The 23,610-nt window shown below is 45.1% G+C and overlaps 2 protein-coding genes across 2 annotated transcripts in view; both read left to right on the forward strand.

Moving 5' to 3' along the window:
* LOC129383110 (uncharacterized) overlaps positions 1 to 23,610 on the forward strand; it is a 41,445-nt gene that overhangs the window by 1,085 nt on the left and 16,750 nt on the right. The window contains exons 2-4 of the mRNA XM_055067409.2: positions 293 to 443; positions 18,181 to 18,354; positions 20,411 to 20,554. Coding sequence (XP_054923384.2) covers positions 380 to 443; positions 18,181 to 18,354; positions 20,411 to 20,554 — 382 coding nt within the window. The 5' untranslated portion in view covers positions 293 to 379. The remainder of the gene's footprint in view (positions 1 to 292; positions 444 to 18,180; positions 18,355 to 20,410; positions 20,555 to 23,610) is intronic.
* LOC126524649 (uncharacterized) lies at positions 15,628 to 17,616 on the forward strand. Its single transcript, XM_050172952.3, has 2 exons — positions 15,628 to 16,130; positions 17,610 to 17,616. Exons 1-2 carry the CDS (start codon positions 15,661 to 15,663, stop codon positions 17,614 to 17,616), a joined length of 477 nt encoding a protein of 158 aa, XP_050028909.3. The 5' UTR covers positions 15,628 to 15,660.

Genomic DNA, 23,610 nt, shown 5'->3' on the forward strand with positions numbered 1-23,610 from the left:
GATGTTTGAGTGGCTAATGCGTTCTCGTGTAGATGAAGAAGTCATGAGTCCGTTTCTCGGCCGCGCGGCCGCATTCCAATGAGGGCGGTATTGAAAAAACGCTCGTCAACCAAGGTTTCGGTACTCATTTAAAGTAGTTAAAAGCTGCTTAGTTTGCTCCACTATAGTGCATGCCATAACGCGCTGCGCTGACTTGTTTAAAACATATTTTTTATGCGTTTGCTCATAGCACTGCTAACAACGATGAAGTATCCCAGGTGACAAAAATACTCACTGCACCTTTTTTTTTCAGATCTGTTTTTTAAATAACGCAATATTCCGTCAGAGGCAGGATGACGTACGTCAACTGTACCTAGTGGACGTATGTACCTTCTGATACATGATGGGAAACAAAGAAGCGGCGAAGTCGATGGATTGTACACCTGTCAGCTTTCGTAGACCAAGTAAGTGTGAAAATTGGCGAAATGAGCGCGAGTAGATCGCAACGTCGTCCCGATTGGATCGTCTCTTATTGCTGAAAAATAGCTTGTGACTAAAGTGTTGCAGTTTACTTTGGCGATATGCTATGGCCCGTCCCGGTTGTGATTTGGGCCGGCCGGTGTATCGTCACGAAGGCGTTGAACGCAGCGCAACCCCACGGTGCTGTTCGTGCGTCCTGTGCGCGTTTGCCTACAGCGTTGCCCACCGTCACGTATGCGTGCCGCGTTCTTTAGCTAACTGTAATATTTGCACTGACTGAGCGGTTTTAAAAAGTCTACAGCCAAATTTCACCTTTAAAGTACAATGTGTTTTAACTGCGGTAGCAGCTGGAAGCTGGAGACAGAACTCGCATTTTCGTCCACAACTTAAGCGAAATTCGAGAGCCATTTGGTGTAGTGTTCTCAGGCGAACATTTCATATGGAACTTCATCGCTGTGACGGTTCAAGGAAACGAATCGGCAAATTCTACCTCCGCTAGAAAAAAGAAAAATTGTGGTGATGATGACGGTGATTTCCATATTATGGCACCCACCCACCACAGGGAATTGCCAAGAAGTGGGTGGTACGACTAAAATTTAATAATAATAAAGGATGAAATAAAGGGAAATATAAAAGTTGCAAATATAAGCAGAAGAGGAGCCTTGCCGTAGTGATTAAAGGTGAACGAAATAAAACTGAGAACTTTGACGGCGGAACTATATATTATGTGGTTTTACGTGCCAAAACCACTTTCTGATTATGAGGCACGCCGTAGTGGAGGACTCCGGAAATTTCGACCACCTGGGGTTCTTTGACGTGCACCTAAATCTAAGTACACGGGTGTTTTCGCATTTCGCCCCCATCGAAATGCGGCCGCCGTGGCCGGGATTCGACCCCGCGACCTCGTGCTCAGCAGCCTAACACCATAGCCACTGAGCAACCATGGCGGGTGACGGCGGAACTCTCACGAAATGAGAGTAAGGATAATAATAAATTTTTGCGCCATTCTTTCTCTGTTGCCGCTGAAATTACAGAAGGCAAGACAAACATCCCTGTAGCTCAAGGCGCCAAGAGCTGAGGACCCGAAAGAAAGCCTAATTTGGAATGTTAATGCTATTCCGAGTTCGTGAAACGGAGCCCCGAGATTACTTATCCGTTGCAGCAAAAATCGAGGACAGGACCACAAGAAATTATCATTTGTTTCCGGTTCATTGAGAAGTGACAGAGAGTGGGCTACCTAAGGCCAACCCAGTGCAAATAAAAATTTACCTGTGGCATGCTGCATCACAATCACGTTGTTGCCAACTCAGGTCGACCCCATTGAGAATTCCAGGGTAACTGCAGAGGCCGCTAGCCTTAATTCAATAGAATTATTTGCTTTGGAGCTGTTCCAGTAAGGTTGAATTTTCCGTGTCTCGCTGAAGTGAGGTATGCCGCGATCGGCAGAACGGCAACTACCAGCCCATCTAGGAAAGCTTTAGCAAGAGAGTCTGCCATTTCAAGTTAGTCCGCAATGACCCGGTATCGAAATTTATTTCACTACCTGTAAATCAGTCAAATGTCCGAAATATTTTATATTATGTTCTCCTAGTAAGTACTCGGAGAGCGAATGCGTTAAAATAATGGGTGTCCACACATTTGATGGCTACCATCGCAGGGCTAGAATGATGGCCATTAATTCGACCTGAAGAGTAGGCGCAAAATCATGAAGTCAAAGAGAGAAAGACCTGCCAAGGTGTGGAGGGAGTTTGGTCACTCTTGCTGTCTCGTCACACATGGACGCATCAGTAGCGATTATATAGGTAACTAAGCCGAAGCCGAAGTCGAAAAAATATGATTATCTGGACAGAACGAAGGGTATGTAGTTTGCCGTCGCTTGGAGATACTCAGATTGTCTTTTGCATTCCTCCTAATTTCATAATTTGTCGCAATTAATTAGCAACATCTCAAATACTTTAATTATATAGAAAGTGTCAACGACAAAGTTGTAAAGCAACATGAAAAACGTCGAATACAGCTTTATGTTGGTAAGTACGTGCTGTATCAAAGTGTTTTTTTCCAAGAATGAGAGAAGCCCGCGAATACACGCACAGTGCTTCAATCAGTTACTCGCACGGTAATCTTGCGTGTATTCGCGGACGTCCTTACAGTGGGAATCCGGAATGTATCTGCTAAATTAGGTAAATACGCTTTCTGGCAAACCACATTATATGCCACAAACTTAGCACGTCCCAGGGAATCTGGCGGAACTTGTCTTCATATTACTGCCCAATAGGAATAATTTTGTACACTGGAGCTTCCGAAAGGAGCACACTACCAAATTTTAGTATTGACCTTGTAGGCCATTGTCCAGGAGTTTCGGCGCAAACCATAACTTGTGTGGTAGGCGAAGCTTTCTTTAATGCTTACCGAAATTCTTTACTTCACTTCTCCTTTACATCTATGCGAGTCTACGTCTCGCGCTGAACGAACGCACTACTTCCACGCTGTCCACGTAGCTTTCTTGGTCAAACTCGGCCGCTTTTGCTGCAGAATTTTTGTAATCGCTTCTTTGTAGCTCAATGCTGCCCTCTAAATACACTATGTGATCCTATCTTGCTACCCTTACTTATTCCCAGTTCGAGTTTAGGTTCAAGGTAAAAAAGAAAAGTAACGCAAGCTGGCTAATTTTCATTCCGTAATTATAATTTACAACGGAGCAACGACCAGCACTAGCGAACACCCAATGTAGTCTTGAAAGCATTTTCATCTCTTTGCAGTGTATGCGAAGCACGGCAACGTTTTAGCAGATTTAACAAAAGATGGACTAAGTGGGAAGCTAGATGATAGAAGCCTCCTCTATAGCTGACATGGCAGAGCGAAGGCTCCTGAAAGGTGACGGTGATGGTGTTTCCCTCCATGCGAGAAAAAAATAGTTTCTTATCGTAGCACGCTAACGTAGGCAAAATATCCATTAAAAATGAGAACTGTCATTAACAATCGAATAGATCTATCGTACGTCACTGGTTCATGTTCAGTAGAAAGACGTCATTAGCCTCACTGCAACGTGGCTACCGGCTGAAATAAATGATAGGGAAGCCTTAGACTACGTGGAAGCCTACAATATCTACAGGTATGACTGTAACATTCGCTGCAATATTGGTTGCTATCACTGACTAGCTTGCGCCTTCACCTATTTCTATTGCATTTCCTATGGAAGTAGTTTCTGTACGTGCTCAATCTGGCTATAAATAATTTATTTTCTGCGCATGGTTCAGCCTCCCACTGCATCACTGTCGTTTTGTTGTGAACTACACGACACATTTAACTGCTTAACCCCGCATTTATCTGGCCGGTTATTGTTCTTCTTGAACAATTTCAGTTATCTTATCTATATGTGAAGCGATAAGGCTACTACGCTTAAACGTAATTATTCTGAGTGTATTCGTTTCCTGAACTTCTGTCACTATTTTAACTTAACTCAACTTGTTCTTCTACTAACTCAAACATCTGTCTCCAACATCCTCAATTTTCTGTTGACCACCACAGCTGATGTAGTTAGCTCCCTTACTTACCACCCTGGCTTAAGTGATCATCCATTGATTCACTTTACCATAAAAATACGGACCTTACCCGACAAAAAGCATCAAATTATTCGCGACTACGGTCGGACATATGTGATATTCGTATAGCCGAAATTAAATCGTTTCTCTTTGACCTCGTGTGCAATTTTTGTAGGCGCACAGCTTAGGAAAAGTGATGCCTCTATAAAAATAAATTGGTTTCCTTCGTCGAATGCTTCGTACCACGGTGAACTATGATGCCTAAGCCACGGTCGCCCTGGCTTGGTACTGTATTAATCCGGCTTTCGAACAATATGAAACGTTTTATTTTCGTCGCGCTAAGCGAACCAATAACTCCAATCATTATGCTGCCCATTTCGAAGCAAACATGCAGTAAAATCACGACATTGACTGTGCCTAAAACTTATTTCTTAACTCTACCTCGCCGCATATATTGCGAACTGATCGACGCAAGTCCAGAAATATTATTAGTGGGTCGGACAATCACGTTATCCAACTAGCACTCGATAATAACCCTTTAGCCCCTCATCACCAGCGCTGCTCAGTGTTTAGCAATGCGATTGTTTCTGTTTTTGGCAGTACTGCGCCTGCTTGTTTCTCATCTTTTCGTGACGGAAAGTTTTCTTCTACGGACCCAATAATCATCGATTCTGTAGGCATTTTTGAATTCATTAGAAATCTTAATCTTTCATCATCGTCTAGCTGCGATTAAATTACGTCGGAATTAATGAAAATGACGGAGTTCTGCTTCTGTGATATACTGTCTAATACTTTTGCCGAGTCTTTAGAGTGTCTAACGACTCCCGGTGACCGGAAGGAACGGAAGGTGGTTCGTAACCATAAGTCAGGTAATGTACATCTTCCCGATAACTAAAGACCCATATGATTTGATAACATGCCATGTAAGCTTCTGGACGACGTAATTCACTCCTATTTAATTCATTTTATTGAAAACAATCTTTTTCACTAAGTGCCAGCATGGCGTAAGGTAAATGTTTTGAAATGCAGCTATAATCTTTTACTAATGATCGCTTTTTACATAACCAGATGAGGTTTTACATTGATTGCATATTCTTGTATTCCGCTGAAGATTTGCAAAGGGGGACGCATTACTTGCATCGTCTTAAACCAAGAAAACTTAACATAAACACCAAGGTATTCCACTCGATCAATAACTTTCTTTCTGACCATACGTGGCATGTGACTACTGGTAACTGTTCTTCTACTCCTTCTCCTGTCTCGTCCGGTGTCCCATAAAGATATGTGGTGGGACCCTTGCTCTTTCTCATTTACACTAGCGACCTCCCTGACTGTGTCACGTTGTCATCAATAAAGCTTGTTAACAATAACTGCGCCACATCTAATCAACTAGCGCCACCCTGTGATCTGCAGGAAGTTCACGAAGATATTAACCATCTGTCCTGGTGCTATAATAAATGGATAATGTGGCTTAACGTCAAGAATTGTAAAAGAGTGCGAATAACTCGACTGGGCCACATTATTAGCCGGACGTATTTTCTTGACGGTATCCCGCGACACTTTGTGATATCTTTCAAGTAGCTTAGAATCTACGTCAGTTGCGATGTTTTTTGGCGCATACATGTTGACTATGTTACTGACAACGCTAAGAGAATTATGGGTTACATACAACGAAATTTTTCCCGACCCCCTTCACTAGTAAAACGGCATCAAAATAAAACGCTTGTCACCGTAAATCTGAATGTCAGAGCACACACGGCAAAGGGCGGAGACGGAAATTCAAGACGATCAGCAAAACTAGAACAACGTAAAAGCGGAAGCCAACGTTTCGACAAGTGGACTTGTTTTTTCCAAGGCGCCACACGCTATCCACGGCACAGTATATATAGGGAGGGTTCTACCATAGGGGAGAGGGGATAACCGGCTGGGCAAGGCAACGACCGAGGATGTGTTAGCGTGGTGTAGAATCGAAATGTGTGCTATACAACGTCGGAGGAGGAATGTGAGGTAGCGCCGTGTGGGCTTCGTTTGACGTGTCACTGTACGTTCCTTACTTCGGGGAAACGGCCAGGACAGCGGGATGGCGGTTATCTGCTCCACTGTAGGCCAATTAACTATTGTTTTTAAAGCGGTGTCCTTATATACCGTCTTTACACCATATCTATATATCGTCTTTATATCGTCTTTAAAGACATGTTAATGTACGCAAAAGTCAGGGAACATAATTCCCCCGTAATAAAGGCATGTTTTCGCCATAGGGGAAAACCTGCAGGTACCAGCTAAGTGACACTAAAATGAAAAGCACCGCAAATAGTTACACGTGAAGTGAAAACTAGCTGTACTTGCACTTACTGCGATATGATTTCTATGCTGGAATGTTCCTTCTGTAAGAAATAATATATCGGTGAAACGGGACAATCAATGTGCTTCAGGTTAAACGGACGTTGCCCAGACACACATGAAAAAATTCCAAAGCCATCGCCGAGCATTCCAACCAACCAGGTCATAACGTTGATGATTTACATAACATAACTCTACATCCTACAGTAAAATTTCTGTCCTGTGCGAGACAGCAAATACAGAGAATCATACCTCATCCATAATCCAAGACATTGTAAACAATAGGCATAAACTTCCTAATGGGAGCTTTAGAATCTATTCGCTATGCTAAATTGAAGCTACACTCTTAGACAAATGTACACGCTTTGGGGTCTCTATTAGCTCGAACAGAATAATAAACATCTGTCTTGCTTGCGTTTCCCTCGTTGAAAACGCCGCGCTCGTGAATTTCCTGTCTAGAACCGTCTGTCATGCTAATAACGCGCATGCTGTTCGTGACTTGGGGTTACCGCGCTCGTAGCGTTAAAGAAACAAAATGCGTACAAGACAGATGGCGGTCATTGTTGTGTGGCTAGATACGACCCAAAGGCTGCAATTTTCTTTAAGAGTGTATATACAACAGCCTCTGATTATTTTTGATTGGGTTGCTTAGCATCGTTTTTTCCTTTCCTTTCCTTTTTCTTTTTTTCATTTACTTGTATGTTCAATATATTTTATTGATCTCTTCCGCGAGCAGCATTTTCTGCCGCTTCTTTTATTCTCTCTTAGAGAGAGACGGTAGTTCACTGACCTCCAGAGGAGCAGATCATACCTCTCCCCCCACCGAAATCCAGGCCCCTTCCCCGAGAAAAGGAACCTACAGTCACACGTGAACCGGCTGACGCACGGCGCTATCTCACGTTCCCCCTCCGACGTTGCACAGCGCACCTGTCGTTTCGATTCTACACCCTCACCAATAACACGCTCTCAGTCTTTGCCTCGCCCACGCGGTTTACCCCCTCTTCCCTTTAGAAGAACCCTCCCAATGTAGACGCTGCCGAGGAAAGCATACATTCCCCTGAAAAAACGAAGCTCACTTGTCGAAACGTGGGCTCCCGATTTTACCTTGCTTATCGTCTGGAATTTCCCTCTACCGCCTTCCCCGTGTTTTCCTTGGATTTCTACAAACGTAAGATGAAAGAACAAGGTAAGCACTCTCTGGGGGCGGGGGAGGGGGGACGCTTTTCTTGGCTCATGCAGCATATATTGGCGACAATCACTACAAGTACATTCACGAACGCTTCCGATAGGCCAACGTTCACCACACATTAGATTTAAGAGTGGCGACACGACACGCACCATCCGAGGCCTCATTGCCCGCAGTACCGCAGCACATCACACATTTCATTATTCACTGTGGGACTAATTACCTGAAGCACGACAGCGGTGCCAATAAAATTAAGGCCCTGAGAGCGCTCATAAAGAATTTTTACAGCAGACAAAACGCAGAAATCACCCTTACAACAGTACTTCGCAGGATCGTAAACAAGCACAGGCCACTTATTCAACAATCGGACACACTCCTAGCTCGCGCAGGAGGGGCACGTAAGCGCAATGATTTTTTTCTAGACATTGGACAGCCACCCGAAAATGTCCATGTCATCCACCACGCCGAAATACACCAGGACCCCGACATTCTGCTCGCTGGGATGGACTAGACCCCAATTTTTATGGCGTCAAGGTAATTGCTAACAACATCACGTACACCCTCAGGAACGCATGTAAAGCGACGCGACCAACAACACCAGGAAAGCCACCGTCCTACTCACATACAAGCCAAGAAGCATCTACACACACGGCTAACTCGGAACCAACAGCACCTGAACAACCACTCATTCGGAAGCGCACAACCACCCGCGAAGCCTTCACGCAAACAGCTACACACCATAATACGCAGACATATGACAGACATCGGTGCAGGCCTCGACAACAAAATAAAGCGTAAAAGATGCCTCCTCAAGATGTTTCACCCCGGAGGTCTGCCCGAACCAAACAGAAATGACTTCTACGCACTACGGATAGCACACGTACCAAGAAATCTCGCCGTGTCCGTCAATCCTGTAAACTCGCTGCCAAACAAAGAAATGTAGTTTGTTCCCGATTTCACCTAAATACTTACGCTAGCTGCATGAAGCACAGGGAAATCATAATAAGCCTTAGAATTAAGGTCCAATGGGCTCTCTGCTTTTTAGCCTCCAGGCTATTATTGAACTGGAATCCTGTCCTAGGAAATGCATCGCTGTCTTTAATTCATATTCTCCAAGAACACTGCTAGGAACGACTTACGATAATTACTAAACAGCTCGACAACATAAATTTATCCGAACCAGAAAAATGAGAACTTTAATAATTCGCAGGAACTAGAGAGGGAAACCTACTAGATAAATACCAGAACAAAGGTATTAGAGCTTCATACCCGCCCAAGAAAACTATTATGACCCCTATAGCACATAGCTCCACCGATAGTCCTACGAGCTAACGTCTACAGCTTTGCGGCAACGTAGTAGACATATCACAGAGTTTCACAGAGTCATATCACATATCACCGAGCCAAGCCCCTATGATGCTGATGCCCTGAAACGTTGTCAAACATTTTATCCCACGAACAATGTAGTAAATTAATACAAACTCCACAAAGATATAACAGAGCTTTCAAGACGTATGCGCATCAAAGGAATATTTTTCCATAGGCCAGACGTAAGAAAACAGGACAGAGACGACCTAGCACGTGGACACCGGAAGCCGACCAGTGCTTATACCTTGATTTATACATAAAGGTAATCTCACGGAAATTCTACAGTCCCCGCGGCATTGCGGCAAACGCAAAGATTTGTTCCCCTCTCCGCACAGAATTCTTAGAGAACTCGGGCAAAGGAACGCTATTGTAATAAAACCAGCAGACAAAGGCAGTAGTATCGTAATCTGGCCTATAGAAAAGTACAAAAATGAGGCCTCCAAATAACTCAACAACCACACCCATAATAGAAAACTCGACTCTAACCCAACTTCAGACTACACCAGTCTTGTGCAAAGCACAATAGGGGAGCTCCGGTCCAGGGAATTAATCACGCAATCTATATATCGCTTCATGATTCCCAAAAACAATGAAGCAGGCAGCTTTTACCTTCTTCCTAATACGCATAAGGTTCGCGTAGATGAACTGTTTACAGGGTAAATCTCAGGTCGACCTATAGTGTCTAATATAAGCCCGCCTACTGATTCTCAATGTAATTTTTTAAATGACCACCTGTAAAATATCCTCAACACCCTACCATCCTTTGTTCAAGACACGCCCCACTTCGAATTCTTAACGGCAATAAAGCCGTCGGCAAATTCTTTCCGACCGTGCCATTCTAGTCACTTTGGATGCTTATATACTTATATGCTTATATATACTTCCTTCACTCATATACCCGTGAGTGAAGGAAGTGAAGCCGTATAGGAATACCTCGGCGTGTATCCCCAAGCGCACGTTACTCAAGTCTACCTGTGACTCCTGAGGTTAGTTTTCAACTATTTTCAATTCGATTTCATTCACTACATGCAAATTTTCGGCACTATCATGGGAACACCATTTGCTCCCACGTATGCCAACATGTTCGCGGGACAGCATGAAGCAAACCTGATAAAGCCTTTAAAACCCCACACATATCTGCATTACATTATTTATTTATTTACTTATTTATTTATTTACTTAGGTCAAACCGAAGTGGCCCAACCAACACCCAGCGGCGTTTGCTCATCGATTTGACATTAATTATCGAAGAATGTGTCCGGAGTTGCGAGTATTCTGATTACTGTATCATAACGCCCACACAGCCATTGTCACGGTCGTTACCAAGTGACAATGAGTGATGCAGTGTAGTCTTTACCACAAGTTTTCTTAAAACGATGTTTACAGCTCCCCCTGTCATCCACCTTCGCAGGGTGGATTGGCCTTAATTTCTTTTTTCACCTACAATTATCAAAAAAGGAGAGCGAGAAAGGAGGAACTAGCCGTTTTCTTCCTTCAGGCCAATGAGTTACTCCTTCACACGCACTTCACATGTCACGCCCTCTTGCGGCAATCGAAAGGGGAGGAACGTTTCTCCCTTGCGTGCGTATCTGGCGTTGCCGCCACCGGTGCCCCGAACATCGGCTACAAGAACTTGTTTTCGAAAGAAAATAATGCTAAGTAGTATAACCTGATATCTAAACCTTTCATGACAAGCGACCACCAAACGTCCAGCTTCAACGGGAGCTGCGATACCAGAACAGTTCAACTTAATACTGCCTCCAGCTGCTGACGCACAGCGAGACAAGCCTGTACTCAGGCATCTCGGCCCACACACCGCAGATATCAGCCAGCCTCTCCCGTTTTGATGCGTGAAATTAAGATGAGCAGAAGGTTACGCTGTTTGAAATGCATGTATTTGTGGCCATTTTCAAGCGCTATCCGCGGCGGCTTCGAAGCGAAAGCAAAATACCTTTGCTTGCGCCGTCGACACGTAGCTGAACGGTTTGAGCCCATCACCGCCGCAACCGACGCCGTCAAATCCACAGCTGGAGCACAAAGCCGGCCGTAAGGGCAAGGAGGCGATCGAGTGCACCATGCAACCAGATATACAGCTGTATATCCAGCGTCACTCGCGTGCTGGTTCCTCTGCGTCCCCGCCCGCCAGCGGCGGCTTTTTCGTGATGCATCGTCTAGCGCCGGCACTGCACTACAGGGACAGACACTACACTACGACACTACAGAGACACGAAGCACCGACCAACAATAGAAGATGTATTTCCTAAAAGGCGGGGTACAAGCAAACGTACGAACAGAAAGCATACAGAAAATAAACTTGAGAGAAGTTTTTCCAAATTTCTTACTTCTGTGTTGCAGTTTTGCACGTACGGCTGTCGGCGTCTGTGAAGAAAACGAGGCACTCTCGAAGGTAGCATGTAGAGGGACAATTGAAACTACAAAGTACGAAAAGCTAATGAAAGGCAGGAGGGTAAGGAGCAAACGGATATGCCTAGACGTGAACGGGAAACCAAGCTAATAGGACACACATGGGTGCGGCAGCGTTGTGCACTGTGTCGAGTGTCGGGATTCAAGAAAGCTGGAGAGCATTGTCGAACTCGAACGTCGGTAGGAAGCGAAATTATGCTCTCTCTAGCAGAAGCCACGACTAGCGCGGCGCAGACACAGATTTGCAATACAGGAGCTCGAAGAGAGACGGCATACTTCAAAGTCGGAGCTATCTTTCCGGGTCACATGTTACGACGGTTACGCTTCAGGCACTTTATTTACGCTATGATTATAATAGTTGTAGCCTAGTGCACTGTAGCGCAACAATCTTCCTTACCACGACTCTCCTGCAGATGGATACAACACAACAGACACCAGCAGTTAGCATTCTGATATTGTCAATGGCAAGCGAGGCAAGTCACGCCAACCGCGGCGACTAATCTTTGGTTCTCGTATGTAGTAGTATCCTGACATCATGGTGAGTAACTTGTATCGTAGCCTACTTGGATGCTATGCAACTATTTACGTCCACTCTCCTCCAATATCCTTTCAAACTGCACGCACCTGCTCAGCGTGTAGCAGCGAACGACGTCTTCGACGCAGCAGAATACCCTTAGTCTGTCGACAGGAAGGCAAAAGATGATATCGAAGGCTTGCTCGAAGGCGGTGGTTTCAGCGGCCTGGTCGGATTTATCCCTACACTATACGCTCGGACTCAATTCCAGCCGCCGGCACACCGCGAGCCGGCTCGCACGTAGCCGCTTTGCTGGGGCGTACGGGCGTAGCGGATAGCAGAATGTTTGCCGTTTCTGTATGAACTTAGGCGAGAAAACGTTGAAACGATCTCAAGGGAATGTATTTTGGGAACGTCAGTGGTTCTTGAAGTGCCATCCGCTTGGGCTTCGAAGTGAAAGGCTTAGATCGCCCTCACCACCATGCTGATCATTGAAAATTGCTAGTCAAAAGTATTTATTATACTGCGGTTTTATATTAACAGGTCTGTGTGTATTTTCCGTACCTATCAGGTGATTATACCCAAACAAGTTTTGTATAGAATTTTTTTGCTGATTTACGTATAAAACAAAGAGTCACTCACTGGCACTACAATGCAGGTCGACACATCAGGGCTATATAAGAAGGTTCCAAGGCCCATGCATTTAAGAAGCTCGAGGAGGGTTCGTTATATAAAAAAAAAGGCTCGAGGATTCTTTGTGTATGTTCCGTGTGTTATGTGTTGTGGGTGCTCTGTTCCACGCAGCGCGCACCATGTGTGAAAGTACTGCTTGCTGTTATATTGTACATAGTACGTCTGTGAAACTGTGTGTTACTCTGTCGTGACTTTCCCGAACGGAAGGTGCAAAATGGAAGGGCAACCTTTTTGTATCGATAGATAGATGGATGTTATGAACGTCCCCTTTGGAACGGGGTGGTGGGTTGCGCCACCAAGCTCTGGCTATTATACTGCCTAATGACCTACCTAGGTTAAACAATAAAAAAACGCCATGAACTCCCACAACCAAACTTTCTGATACCCTATTGCGAACTGTCCTTTTGTACGTCTCGCTTTTCTGCCGTTTCCCTACTTTTCTTCCACCAATCCTCCAACCGGCTCTTTCTAATGCCTATTGCGGACATATTTACTTTTGCACTGCTCTCGCTGAACCCAAGTGCTTCAAGGAGGCCAGAGGCGCCTAAATCGACCGCTGGGTAGACGTCTTCACTTTCTAATAAAACACGCTCCATAGTCTCCCTAGCTTTACCGCAGCAAGCACATGCTTTATAGGTGCGTGTTCTAAGGTACCCCGATCTCGCTTCAGAAAGTAATGAGCTTCCTTTGAGTTATCATAAATCGTTTCTTTCCTGATTTCGTTTTTTCCTATTAAGTAGTTACTCATGGCCAGTTTCTTTTCCATTGCCGCCACCCATGAGATTATTTCAGCCTCTCTGACTTTCCGTTTGACCTTCTTTGTTGCTGTGTTGCCCACCCTACAGGCCGCATACTTGCTGGTAAGCTTCCTAGTTCTTTTCCTCCACTGTGAATCAATGTTTTTCCTGTACAGATACCTTAACACTGTCCCAGCCCATTCACTTTCTTCCATATTCCTCAGCAGTTCCTCATACTCAATTTTACTGCGAGCTTCCGTTACTTCAAAACTAGTCAAGCCCACATCACCCTGCACAGCTTCGTTTGTAGTCTTCCCGTGAACGCCCAATGCGAAGCGACCCACTGACCTTTGGTTCCCGTCGAGTTCTGATTGTACCCCTGATTTAAAGCAAACAACCGCATTTCCAAAAGTAAGTCGTCGAACCACTACACCTTCCCACATACCTCGGAGTACGTCGTACCTATCGTATCCCCATAGCGCTCTGTGCTTCATTATGGCTGCATTTCTCTTCCCCTTCATTGTTGTTTCTATTTCTGTATTTCCTTATATCTATTGCTTTCGCTTATCCATATACCAAGGTATTTATATTCTGTTACCCGAGGTATTTCCTGGCCCTGTATCGCCACTGTCTGTTCACTGTTTTCACTGAATGCAATAACACCTGATTCTCTAACACTAAATTTCAAACCTTAATTGCTACCTTCCTGTCCGCAGATATTAGCCAGAAGTTGAAAATCGCTTTGCTTGTTAGCTAGCAACCAATATCGTCCGCATAAAATAAACCTGGAAGCTGCTGCTCTACTACTATACCCACCTGTTTGTATGAGAGATTAAAGCCGATATTACTTCCTTCCAGCGCCCTCTCCATCCTCACCATGTACATCACAAACAGCACTGGGGATAAAGGGCACCCTGCCTCAGTCCTTTTTTTATATGAACTTTCTCCTCGCCCCTCATGCCTTCCCATTCAACGCAAATGGTATTTTCTAGGTAAATCTCTCTCAAAATGAGTAGACAATCATCACCTAAGCCTTCTCCTTCCAGAATATCCCACAATATTTTGCGGTCTACGTTGTCATAGGCTCCTGTAATGTCTAAAAAGCCACATATAACGGCCTGCTTTCTACTTTTCATATTTCAATACACTGAGTAAGAACAAATAAGTTTTCCTCTAAACGCCTACCTATTCTGAAGCCATTCTGAAGTTCTTCCGAACTGACATTATTCTCTACCCAGGGCCATCCTGGCACTTGATTTGAAAGGAGCGTTTGACAACGTTCTGCATAAAAATATTCTTCAAAGCCTCGCCGACACAAACTGTGGCGCCAGAAGCTACAACTATGCCAAAAACGTCTTATCAGCAAGGCAAGCCACTATAAACTTCGGTGGAATAAAATCAGATCCCATCACTCTAGGCCTGAGAGGAACTCCGCAAGGGGCGGTACTGTCACCCCTTTTGTTCAATTTGGCTATAAAAGATCTGCCAGGCCTTCTCTCCGAAATCCCGGGTATCAAACACACATTGTATGCGGATGATATCACTGTCTGGTGCAACTCGGGGAGTGACGCCGAGATCGAGGAGCGTCTTAAAGCAGCAGCGGACACGGTGGACCAGTACGCCAGGGAAAGAGGCCTCCAGTGTGCGCCGGAAAAGTCCGAGTTGCTCATCCTGAAGAACCCGAGGACACCCCTGGCACAGAACATCACGGTGTATATAGACAACCACTCAGTACCGAAACCCACGGAGATCAAGATCCTAGGGCTGTATATCCCGCAGGGGCGACAGAACACCACCACGATGAAGAAGCTTACAACATCCACCGAGGAAATCCTCCGGATGATGCATCGTATCAGAAATAATCACCATGGCATGAAGGAAAGGGACGCCATCCGCTTAGTGCAGGCTTTCGTGATTTCTCGGATAATGTACGGGACGGCATTCCTTAACCTCTCGAAGTCGGAAATTGAAAAGTTGGAGACACTGATCCGGAACGCCTACAAGACGGCACTGGGGCTACCAAACTCCACACCAACGGCAAAGCTCATGGCTCTAGGAGTACATAATGTCCTCAAAGAGATGTGGGAAGCACAATGCCTCTCGCAACTCAATAGGCTCGCACTCACAAAACCAGGTAGAGATCTGCTCGAAAAGATCCATATTAATCTGCCCTGTACGATAGACCAAAGGGGAGAGGTACCACGTGATGTGAGGAGATGCATCAACGTGTACCCCATTCCGCGGAACATGCATCCCGCATATAATATCGAAAGGAGAAAAGCAAGAGGGGAAGCCCGGCAGAAGAAATGGGACGAGCAACCTAACACCCTCTGTGTGGACGCTGCAGGGCCAAAGAATGGAGTGATGACTATTGTGGTCTCAACGCCTTCAGGATCGATGGTGAATTGCGCCTCGATGAAAACATCCAACCCCACTCACGCAGAGGAAGCAGCTATTGCATTAGCTATAGCCTCTAACCCCAACGCCGATGTGCTCACTGACTCCCAGAACGCCTGTCGCAACTTCAATAAAGGATTAATTCACAGGTCAGGGTTGTCATTGCTGACTAAGCATCCACCCAGCCAAGCCTCAGTCACCTGGTTTTCCGGTCACCTGGAACTACCAGGAGGAAACGAAGCCGCTCACAGGCATGCCCGAGCTCTTCTATACCGGGCGTCTCCCCCTGATGACCGTGAAGAGTGCTGGGACCTAACTGCTTTAGCAGTGTATGCTGACAATCTCGCACCATACAGAACAGCCAGGAAGGAGTACCCAACACCACATAAATCCCTCAATAAATTGGAAGAGAACACTCTTAGGAGACTAGGAACTAATACATACCCAACGCCAGCTAATTTACACCAGTGGTACCCTACACTATACTCCCCGCAATGCCCACACTGTGGAGAGGTAGCTAACCTCTACCACATGGTGTGGGCTTGCCAATTTAATCCCATAGTTGACCCCATTCCAAATCCCTCAAAAGAGCAGTGGGAGGCTATTCTGTTCAGCGATGATCCTGACCGTCAGCACTGGCTAGTGGGGAGGGCCTGCGCAGCAGCAGTAACCAGTGGGCTACCGGAATAGGCGGCCCACCCACGAGTTCTACGAATATCCTGCAAATAAAGATGTTTTCAATCAAATCTCTGCCGACACTTGAAGCTTTAATTTGATTGCCTGCATTGCTAGCCTGCATATTACCGATGTAATGGTCAACGGTCTATACGAGTGAATTCTATCTTTCTCCCCTTTACATTTAGAAATTAAGTTCATTCTACTTCGTAGCCAACTATCTGGTATTCGTCTATATATTAAAGTTTCTTCCACTGCTTTCACCAGACCTTCCTTACTTTTTGTTCCTAGTTCATTAATCAGCCTAACGGGAACCTCGTCTAGCCCTGTGGCTGTGCGCTTATGAATTTTCTCTTCGGCTTTCTTCCTGTTGAAATTTGTCAGCACCAGCTCCTTTTCCACCTGGGTCTCTTTCACGCTCTTTTTTTTCTTCAAATACAACCTGAGCATTGCCTTGGAAAGATTCGGCTGTTATTTTTCGGATGTAATTTATTGCCGCTTCTCCTTCCAGTCTGTTTTCTATTTCGTCTAGGCTATGTTGTTGTATTGTTGTTGACTTCCTGCCTAAGAATTTTATGTGGTTCCAAAATATTCTAGGTGCGGCCTTCTTTTTCTCACATATTTCTGACAACCAACGTTCACTTTCCCCATGTAATTTTGCTTGCAACAGTATTTGTACAATAGACTTTTTCTCCTGGTATATTTCACATTTACTGGCTACTTCATCCTGCTGCAACTGCGCATTCTTTGCCTGCCTGTGCTCTTGGGGTGCTTTCTGTCGTTCAGAAATCGCTTTTGGTATCTTCCTGTTCCACCAGCTTTTCGGTTTCGTTTTTCCTTTCCAACGAACCATGTTGTTTCTCTTTCCGTATTTCTATCGCTATTACACTTAGAAGCTCACTATATTCCGACTCTTTATTTGGCCATTTGCCGAGTTCTTCGTCGACTCTAGTGACTATATTTGTTATTCGTTCAGCGTCCAAATTTGGACTGGCCGTTTTTCACTCCATGCTCTCTTTCCGAACTACATATCGCATTTTCAAAATGATGCGTTTATGATCACTCATATCGTCAGCTCTTTGCGCCGTCTATCGGGCCATGCAGTAACTATACGCTTTAGTAACTTGAAACCTCTCTAGATGGCGCTAATTGAGTGGTTTACATAGACGTATGTGTATGTGCGTGTGACGTATTGATGTATGGCTATCCCCATGTTTAGTTAAGTTCAACGCCGTGATGTTCTAGCGATGCCATTCCTTTTCACGCTTCGGCAGTGGTTAGAGCGGCGCTCCACCCGCGTTACTACCCTGATCAGCCGACTGTCAGCGGTGGGCGATAAGCGTGGCAGTCGAGCGGAAGGCATCGCGGCAAAATCGTGTCGTATTTGCACCTGGTTCCTTTTATGCGCCAAAGAAAGCTTAGCGCTGCTGTGTTTCTTTTTCTTTTTTTTTGCAAGTATCAATAACGTACACCGTGCTAATGACAAGTACGTTGTGGACAAGTTGGGAACTGACACAGTGCGTAGGCCTAGTCACCTCTATCGCTTCGCATGCCTGGAGTCGGCCATGTTGGTTTTAGAGAGGGAGAAACCGTTGCTCCCACGCATGAGGGGGGAAATTCGCTCCATTTAAAGGCGAATAGAGTTGGCATCGCCGTTCCTCCCTTAGTGGAGCAAAGGTCACTCCTTCTTTTCCTTAGAGTGTAGCTCGAAGTTTGGCTCAGGAGCACCTTAAAGGAAGTGTATTATTAGGTAAATGCTAAGGCTGCGTTGTGGTCTAGCTTTCGAATAGCAACGTAACACAAGTTTTTTTCGTTCCTTTACACTGCTTAACCATGTTTTTCTAGACTTGGACAATGCCTGGTGTGTTCCCTTGTTGGCCTCGATTTCGACCTTCCTCTTGACAATGCCATTCACCTGCTTTGGTCTCCTATTCGTGATCATCGTGGAGAAGTTCGGGACCACCCGAGAAGAGACGTCTTGGATAGAAAGCGTATTCATTATGTGCAGCAACCTATCAGGTAATGAATTAGTGCCCATGCTAAGCATTGCGAGAGTGGGAAGTATAGAAACTACCACCATCAACTAACGCGAAACGTGCTTGCGTTACTTCACACAGAATAAATAGAACGGTGTTCGCTTCCCGTGATCGAGGACGAAGTCTACTGCTTTAATTGCTTTGAGCTAATTGATGAAAGTTCGCACAGCGGGTAAAAAAAAGCCCAGTTGACGCCGCTGTATTGCTCTGTTGTGCTGTGGTGGGTCCGATGACAGTGCGAATGATTGATGTAGTCGGCCTTGTGAGTTGAGTTTGTCCCTGTGATCACTAAGAAAATGGCAATGATATTCCTATTTCAGGCAAGGCCGTTTTGCACTCGTTTTCCATCATTTCTACTGAATGTGATTGTGACCGTGATAACAGTTCTCCCCGCCGTCGACACGAGCGGTTACAAGAGTGGCTAATGAAGCAGTTACATGTTGGAGAGCATATTTTGCAATATCCTTTTTGAAGCTCTCGCGAGACTAGCAAGCTGAAATCGCAACAGGAGTTCCGTGTGGTTTCTATGTCGTCGGCAAATTCACCAGCTTATGTGCTCTACAAAATTGAATGCTATCTACTGAAAAATATATATACTGTAACCACGAACTGCAATAAATAATGTTCGGCGGATAGCTATAAACTGTTTCCTTAAATTGAACAAAACCTGCCTCGAGGCTTATACTTTGCACTTAGAAAAACGTTCGCTTGAGATCATTCGTTGCATTAGACTGTGTCACTATCGCATCAATAATTTGTCCTGAAATTCTAATATAAGTTGTAACGAACGGGCGTAATTGCAACGACGTGCAACGAAGCGTCGCGGTTGCTCTGACAACCCGCCGTTTTCTGAGAACAACTTCGTTGCCGTCTTGTATGCATTTGTTGTGGCATGCTAGGGCGCTCAGTTAGCACCACTTGAAGATGCTACTAGCTTCGCATCTTACGCAGGCGGCAAGCTTGATCGCTTGGCAACTCCATATAATCTGTACGGACGCGTGAAATATATAAGGCGGTGTTAGATTGACGCACGCTGTGCGAAAATGACCGCCCTCGAAAACAGTATTCACAAGCTTCTAAGCGAAGCCAGCAGAAAGTTCGAGACATCACTCGCCCTCACAAAAGTATAGATTGCTGCGCTCTTTGCAAACGTAACACATGTACTCGGTTAGCCTATTGTTCCTAATGTTTATATAGGTTAGGCAACATTTATATTTTATGCTTGTAACTTAAAAGTATTTGTGCAATTCGAGGAAAAGAATTAGAGAGCTTCTTGTAATTTTTTGCGTGAGATCGGAGCACTGAGTTTCACCTTGATTGCACGGTTACAGCAGTGTCCGTTCTGCATCTCTGTGCTCTCTTGTGTGGGCAGTGGCGATTTTCAAAGAATGCGAACAGGAACATAACAAATATTTAATTCAAACTTGGCAGATAATAAGGCAAACCTGCATATGCAGTTTTTAGACACGTAAAGGGTACCTGCTCGAATGTGGAGATCAATAATTGACAGCGATATCGTTCCCTGGGGGACGTCACCCTCTGAGGGTAACCGTGTTCCTTAACGTATCTACAAGAGTTCTTGCGAATAGCAGAATAAATGCATCGAGTTCAAACTTTGTACATACCGAGAAAGCCCCTTACTGATTCTATTGAAACAGCGTATATTTACTGGAAGAAATCCACAATTGTGTTTATAGCAAGATTGCAGGAGACGTTTTAGTTGCATCACGAAACCCTTTGACAGATATGGTGAACTTTCTTGTGAGGTGGCGCTGTTTTTATTATGCGCCCACTAAAGCTTTGTTTGTTGTATAGATCAAAGTGTATATAAGGAAGGTAGCGTCTTTTTTATATGCACAGTTAACGAAGTTTGTACGATTGTAATCGTCAGATAGAACTATTAACACGGGGAGCCACTGTTATGTTCATACGCTCTAAAGTGACGACGTGTGATTTTTTAGTTGTCTTCTGTACGTTAATTTACTGACGTATTTTATCAATAGACAATGATGAGACTTCGACGTTTGTGTTCTTTGCAGCACTTGCAATAGCTTTTCTTCAGCTGCGTTACACTCTCTCCCACATCGCGCTGATGGCCGCCGTCCTGACCAGCACAGCTGTTATCGCTTCTGCATTCGCTCCGAACGTGGTTTGGATGAGCATCGCTTTCGGTGGTTTTTATGGTAAGAGATTCTATTTCTATGTCAGTAAATTCTACGCATTCTCAGAACTATTTGCGTGGTGTGTCCAGCTCTCCAGCAACTTTGGACGCACGTTTTCATATATTGTGACGTTAGATGTAGTATAAGTAAAATGAGTGCCCAAGCTACACAAAACCTTCTTCCATTAGAACGAACGAACAGATGCTATGCTTTTAGTGCAGGGGCTGATATAAACATTTGTAGCAAGTGCCACCATTTGTTTTGAGGTTAACAGCAAGATTTTCCGCTCAAATTACGAATTATTGACATTCAGGGAGCCACATAATCGAGCCAAACCTGCAGTTATTATACTGTATTGCTGCGTCGAGAAACGACCTAGTGACCTCATATAGCACAAGAGTTCAGTATAGTATGCACCCAATTCTGAGCGCATTACATGCGGTCCGTAGAAAATCCCGGTCACTGCGGCCAAATTTTGGTGGGGCGAAATGTCAGAACACCCGTGTACTTAGATTTAGGTGCTTGTTAAGGAACCACAGGTGGTCAAAATCAATCTGGCGTTCCACACTATGGCATGCTTCGTAATGAGATCGTGGTTTTATCATGTAAGACCCCATAATTGATTTTTTTAGGTGCGACGAATTAATGTTCAAGCGAATTTTTCTGGTGTGCACGCGTTTTGTGCGCACATCAACGATTGCGACGTCCACATCAATTCAAGCAAGAGCAAAACACATGGAAGACGTTCATGACGCTGCAAGATGACTTCTTCGGCGATTGGTGTTTACGCTAAAACATCGTTCTTGCTGTGTAAAGATTTAGAAAAAGAAATTCAACTGAGAGGAAAGCGCAGGCAGGAAAAGCTAACTGTTTATTTCGATCCAAACCATGCTCCATATCACCATAATCGTCATCATCAGCCTATGTTTATAGCCACTGCAGGATGAAAGCCTCTCCCAGCGATCTTTTATTACTCCTGCATTGCGCTAACTGACTCCAACTCGCACCTGCAACTTTTATAATTTACTTACCCCAACTAAGTGTCTGCCGTCCTGGACGGCGCTTCTCTTTCCTTGGCACACATTCTGCAACTGTAATGGTCCACTGGTTATCTAAAATACCCCAAAAATGGTGTCACGGCTCCATTCTCTTTTCTTTCTCTTAATGTCAACTAGAATATCTGCTATCCCCGCTTCATTTCTGATCCGTACCACTCTCTTCCTGTCTCCTAATGTTTCGCCAAACATTCTTCGGTCCATCGCTCTTTGCACAGTCGTTAACTTGCTCTCGAGCTTTCTCAACCTCCAAGTTTCTGCCCCATATGTTAGCAGCGGTAGAATGCAGTGATTGTACACCTTTCTTTTCAATGATAGTGGTAACCTTCCAGTAAGGATCTGGCAATGTTCGCCGTATGCATTTCAACCAATTTTTATTCTTCTGTAAATTTCCTTCTCATGAGCAGGGTGAACTGTGATTAATTCACATAGGTATGCGTACTCCAGTACAGCCCTCACAGGCCTAGTGGTGATCATGAATTTGTTTCCTTACCAGGCTATTGAACATCGCTTTATCTTCTGCATAAAGATCTTAAACCCCACCCTTGCACTTTCTCGGTTAAAGTACTCAATCACTTGTTCGACTGTATCTGCAGCGTCACTGAACCAAACGATGTCATTGCAAACATCAGTTTGCTGAGATATACGTCGTTGATTCCCATTCCTTGGCCTTCTCAGTCTAATAGCATCTATACTTGTAAGCACGCAGTAAATAGCATTGTAGAAATTGTGTATCCATACTTAACGCCCTTCTCGATAATTAATTTTCTATTTTATGTTGATAAACAAGACCGCTGTGGAATATTGTTATGGAGATCTTGCGAATATGGAAAAACTATATTCACAAAATATATACAGGATGAGTCAGAGAAGTTAAGATGGCTGACCACAAACAACACGCAGCAGCCAACGTCTCCGATCTTCTTTCTCTTTCTTCTTTCATCCTTCCGTAACAGCAGCCCCGGGTGGCGAAGCGCCGTCTCGGCGCATGGCAGGCGAAGATTTGCGATGAAGTATGGCTTCAGCCGCGAAACGTGCACGACATCAACAGGCGTCTGACTTGAGGATGCATCAAAGTGTAGCGGCGAAATCTCGTAATTTACGTCGTTAACTTGGCGTAGGACTTCATAAGGCCCTGTGTAGCGAGAGAGAAGCTTCGAGGAAAGGCGAACCCGACGATATGTTGACCAGAGGAGCACCTAAGCACCTGGTGCGAACTTAGCATCGCGATGGCAGCGGTCGTAACGCTCTTTTTGTATATGCTGCGAGGCTAATAAACGAGATCGGGTGAATTGACGCGCCATGTGAGCGCGATCGATGACTTCACGAGCGTGCTCATTTGCAACACGTGGCACAGAAGCTAGGCTGGTGTGAAACGGCAGTGTGGGGTCATGACCATAATATAGATAAAAGGGTGACTATCCTGCGGTGTCATGTCGGGACGAGTTATACGAGAACGTCACGTAAGCCAGCGTGGCTACACAGTCGCGCTGATCGTTGGAGAGCTACATCGACAGCATCTTTGTTGTTGTTCGGGTGAGACGTTCCGTAAGACCGTTCGTTCGTGGGTGGTAGGCGGTGGACAGCTTGTGCTCTGTAGCGCAGAAGCGAAGGAGGTCGTCGACAACTCGAGACAAGGACGAGCGGCCGCGGTCTGTAAGGAATTGTCGAGGCGCACCATGGTGGAGAATGACATCGTGAAGGCGCAAATCGGCGAGGTCAATTGCGCAACTAGTCCGCAACGCCTTTGTTATCGTGTAGCGTGCTGCGTAATCAGTAGCGACGGCGATACACTTGTTCGCTCTGTTGGTTGTCGGAAAAGGGCCAAGCAGGTCAACGCCTACGCGAAAGAACGTTTCAGAGGGAACTTCAATGGGATGGAGTCGTGCCGACAGGTGCCAGGGGAGCTTTCTTCCGGCGCTTACACAATTCGCAAGTTGCGACATTACGACGCACACAGCGGTAGATGCCCAGCCAGAAGAACCGGCATCGTATGCGTTAGTATGTACGGAAAACTCCAAG

This window comes from Dermacentor andersoni, chromosome 3 (genome assembly GCF_023375885.2).
Source record: "Dermacentor andersoni chromosome 3, qqDerAnde1_hic_scaffold, whole genome shotgun sequence".
Classification (NCBI taxonomy): domain Eukaryota; kingdom Metazoa; phylum Arthropoda; class Arachnida; order Ixodida; family Ixodidae; genus Dermacentor; species Dermacentor andersoni.

Excerpts from the sequence above, each read along its gene's own strand:
- LOC126524649 (XM_050172952.3), top strand. The coding sequence starts at position 15,661 with ATGGTGAATTGCGCCTCGATGAAAACATCCAACCCCACTCACGCAGAG.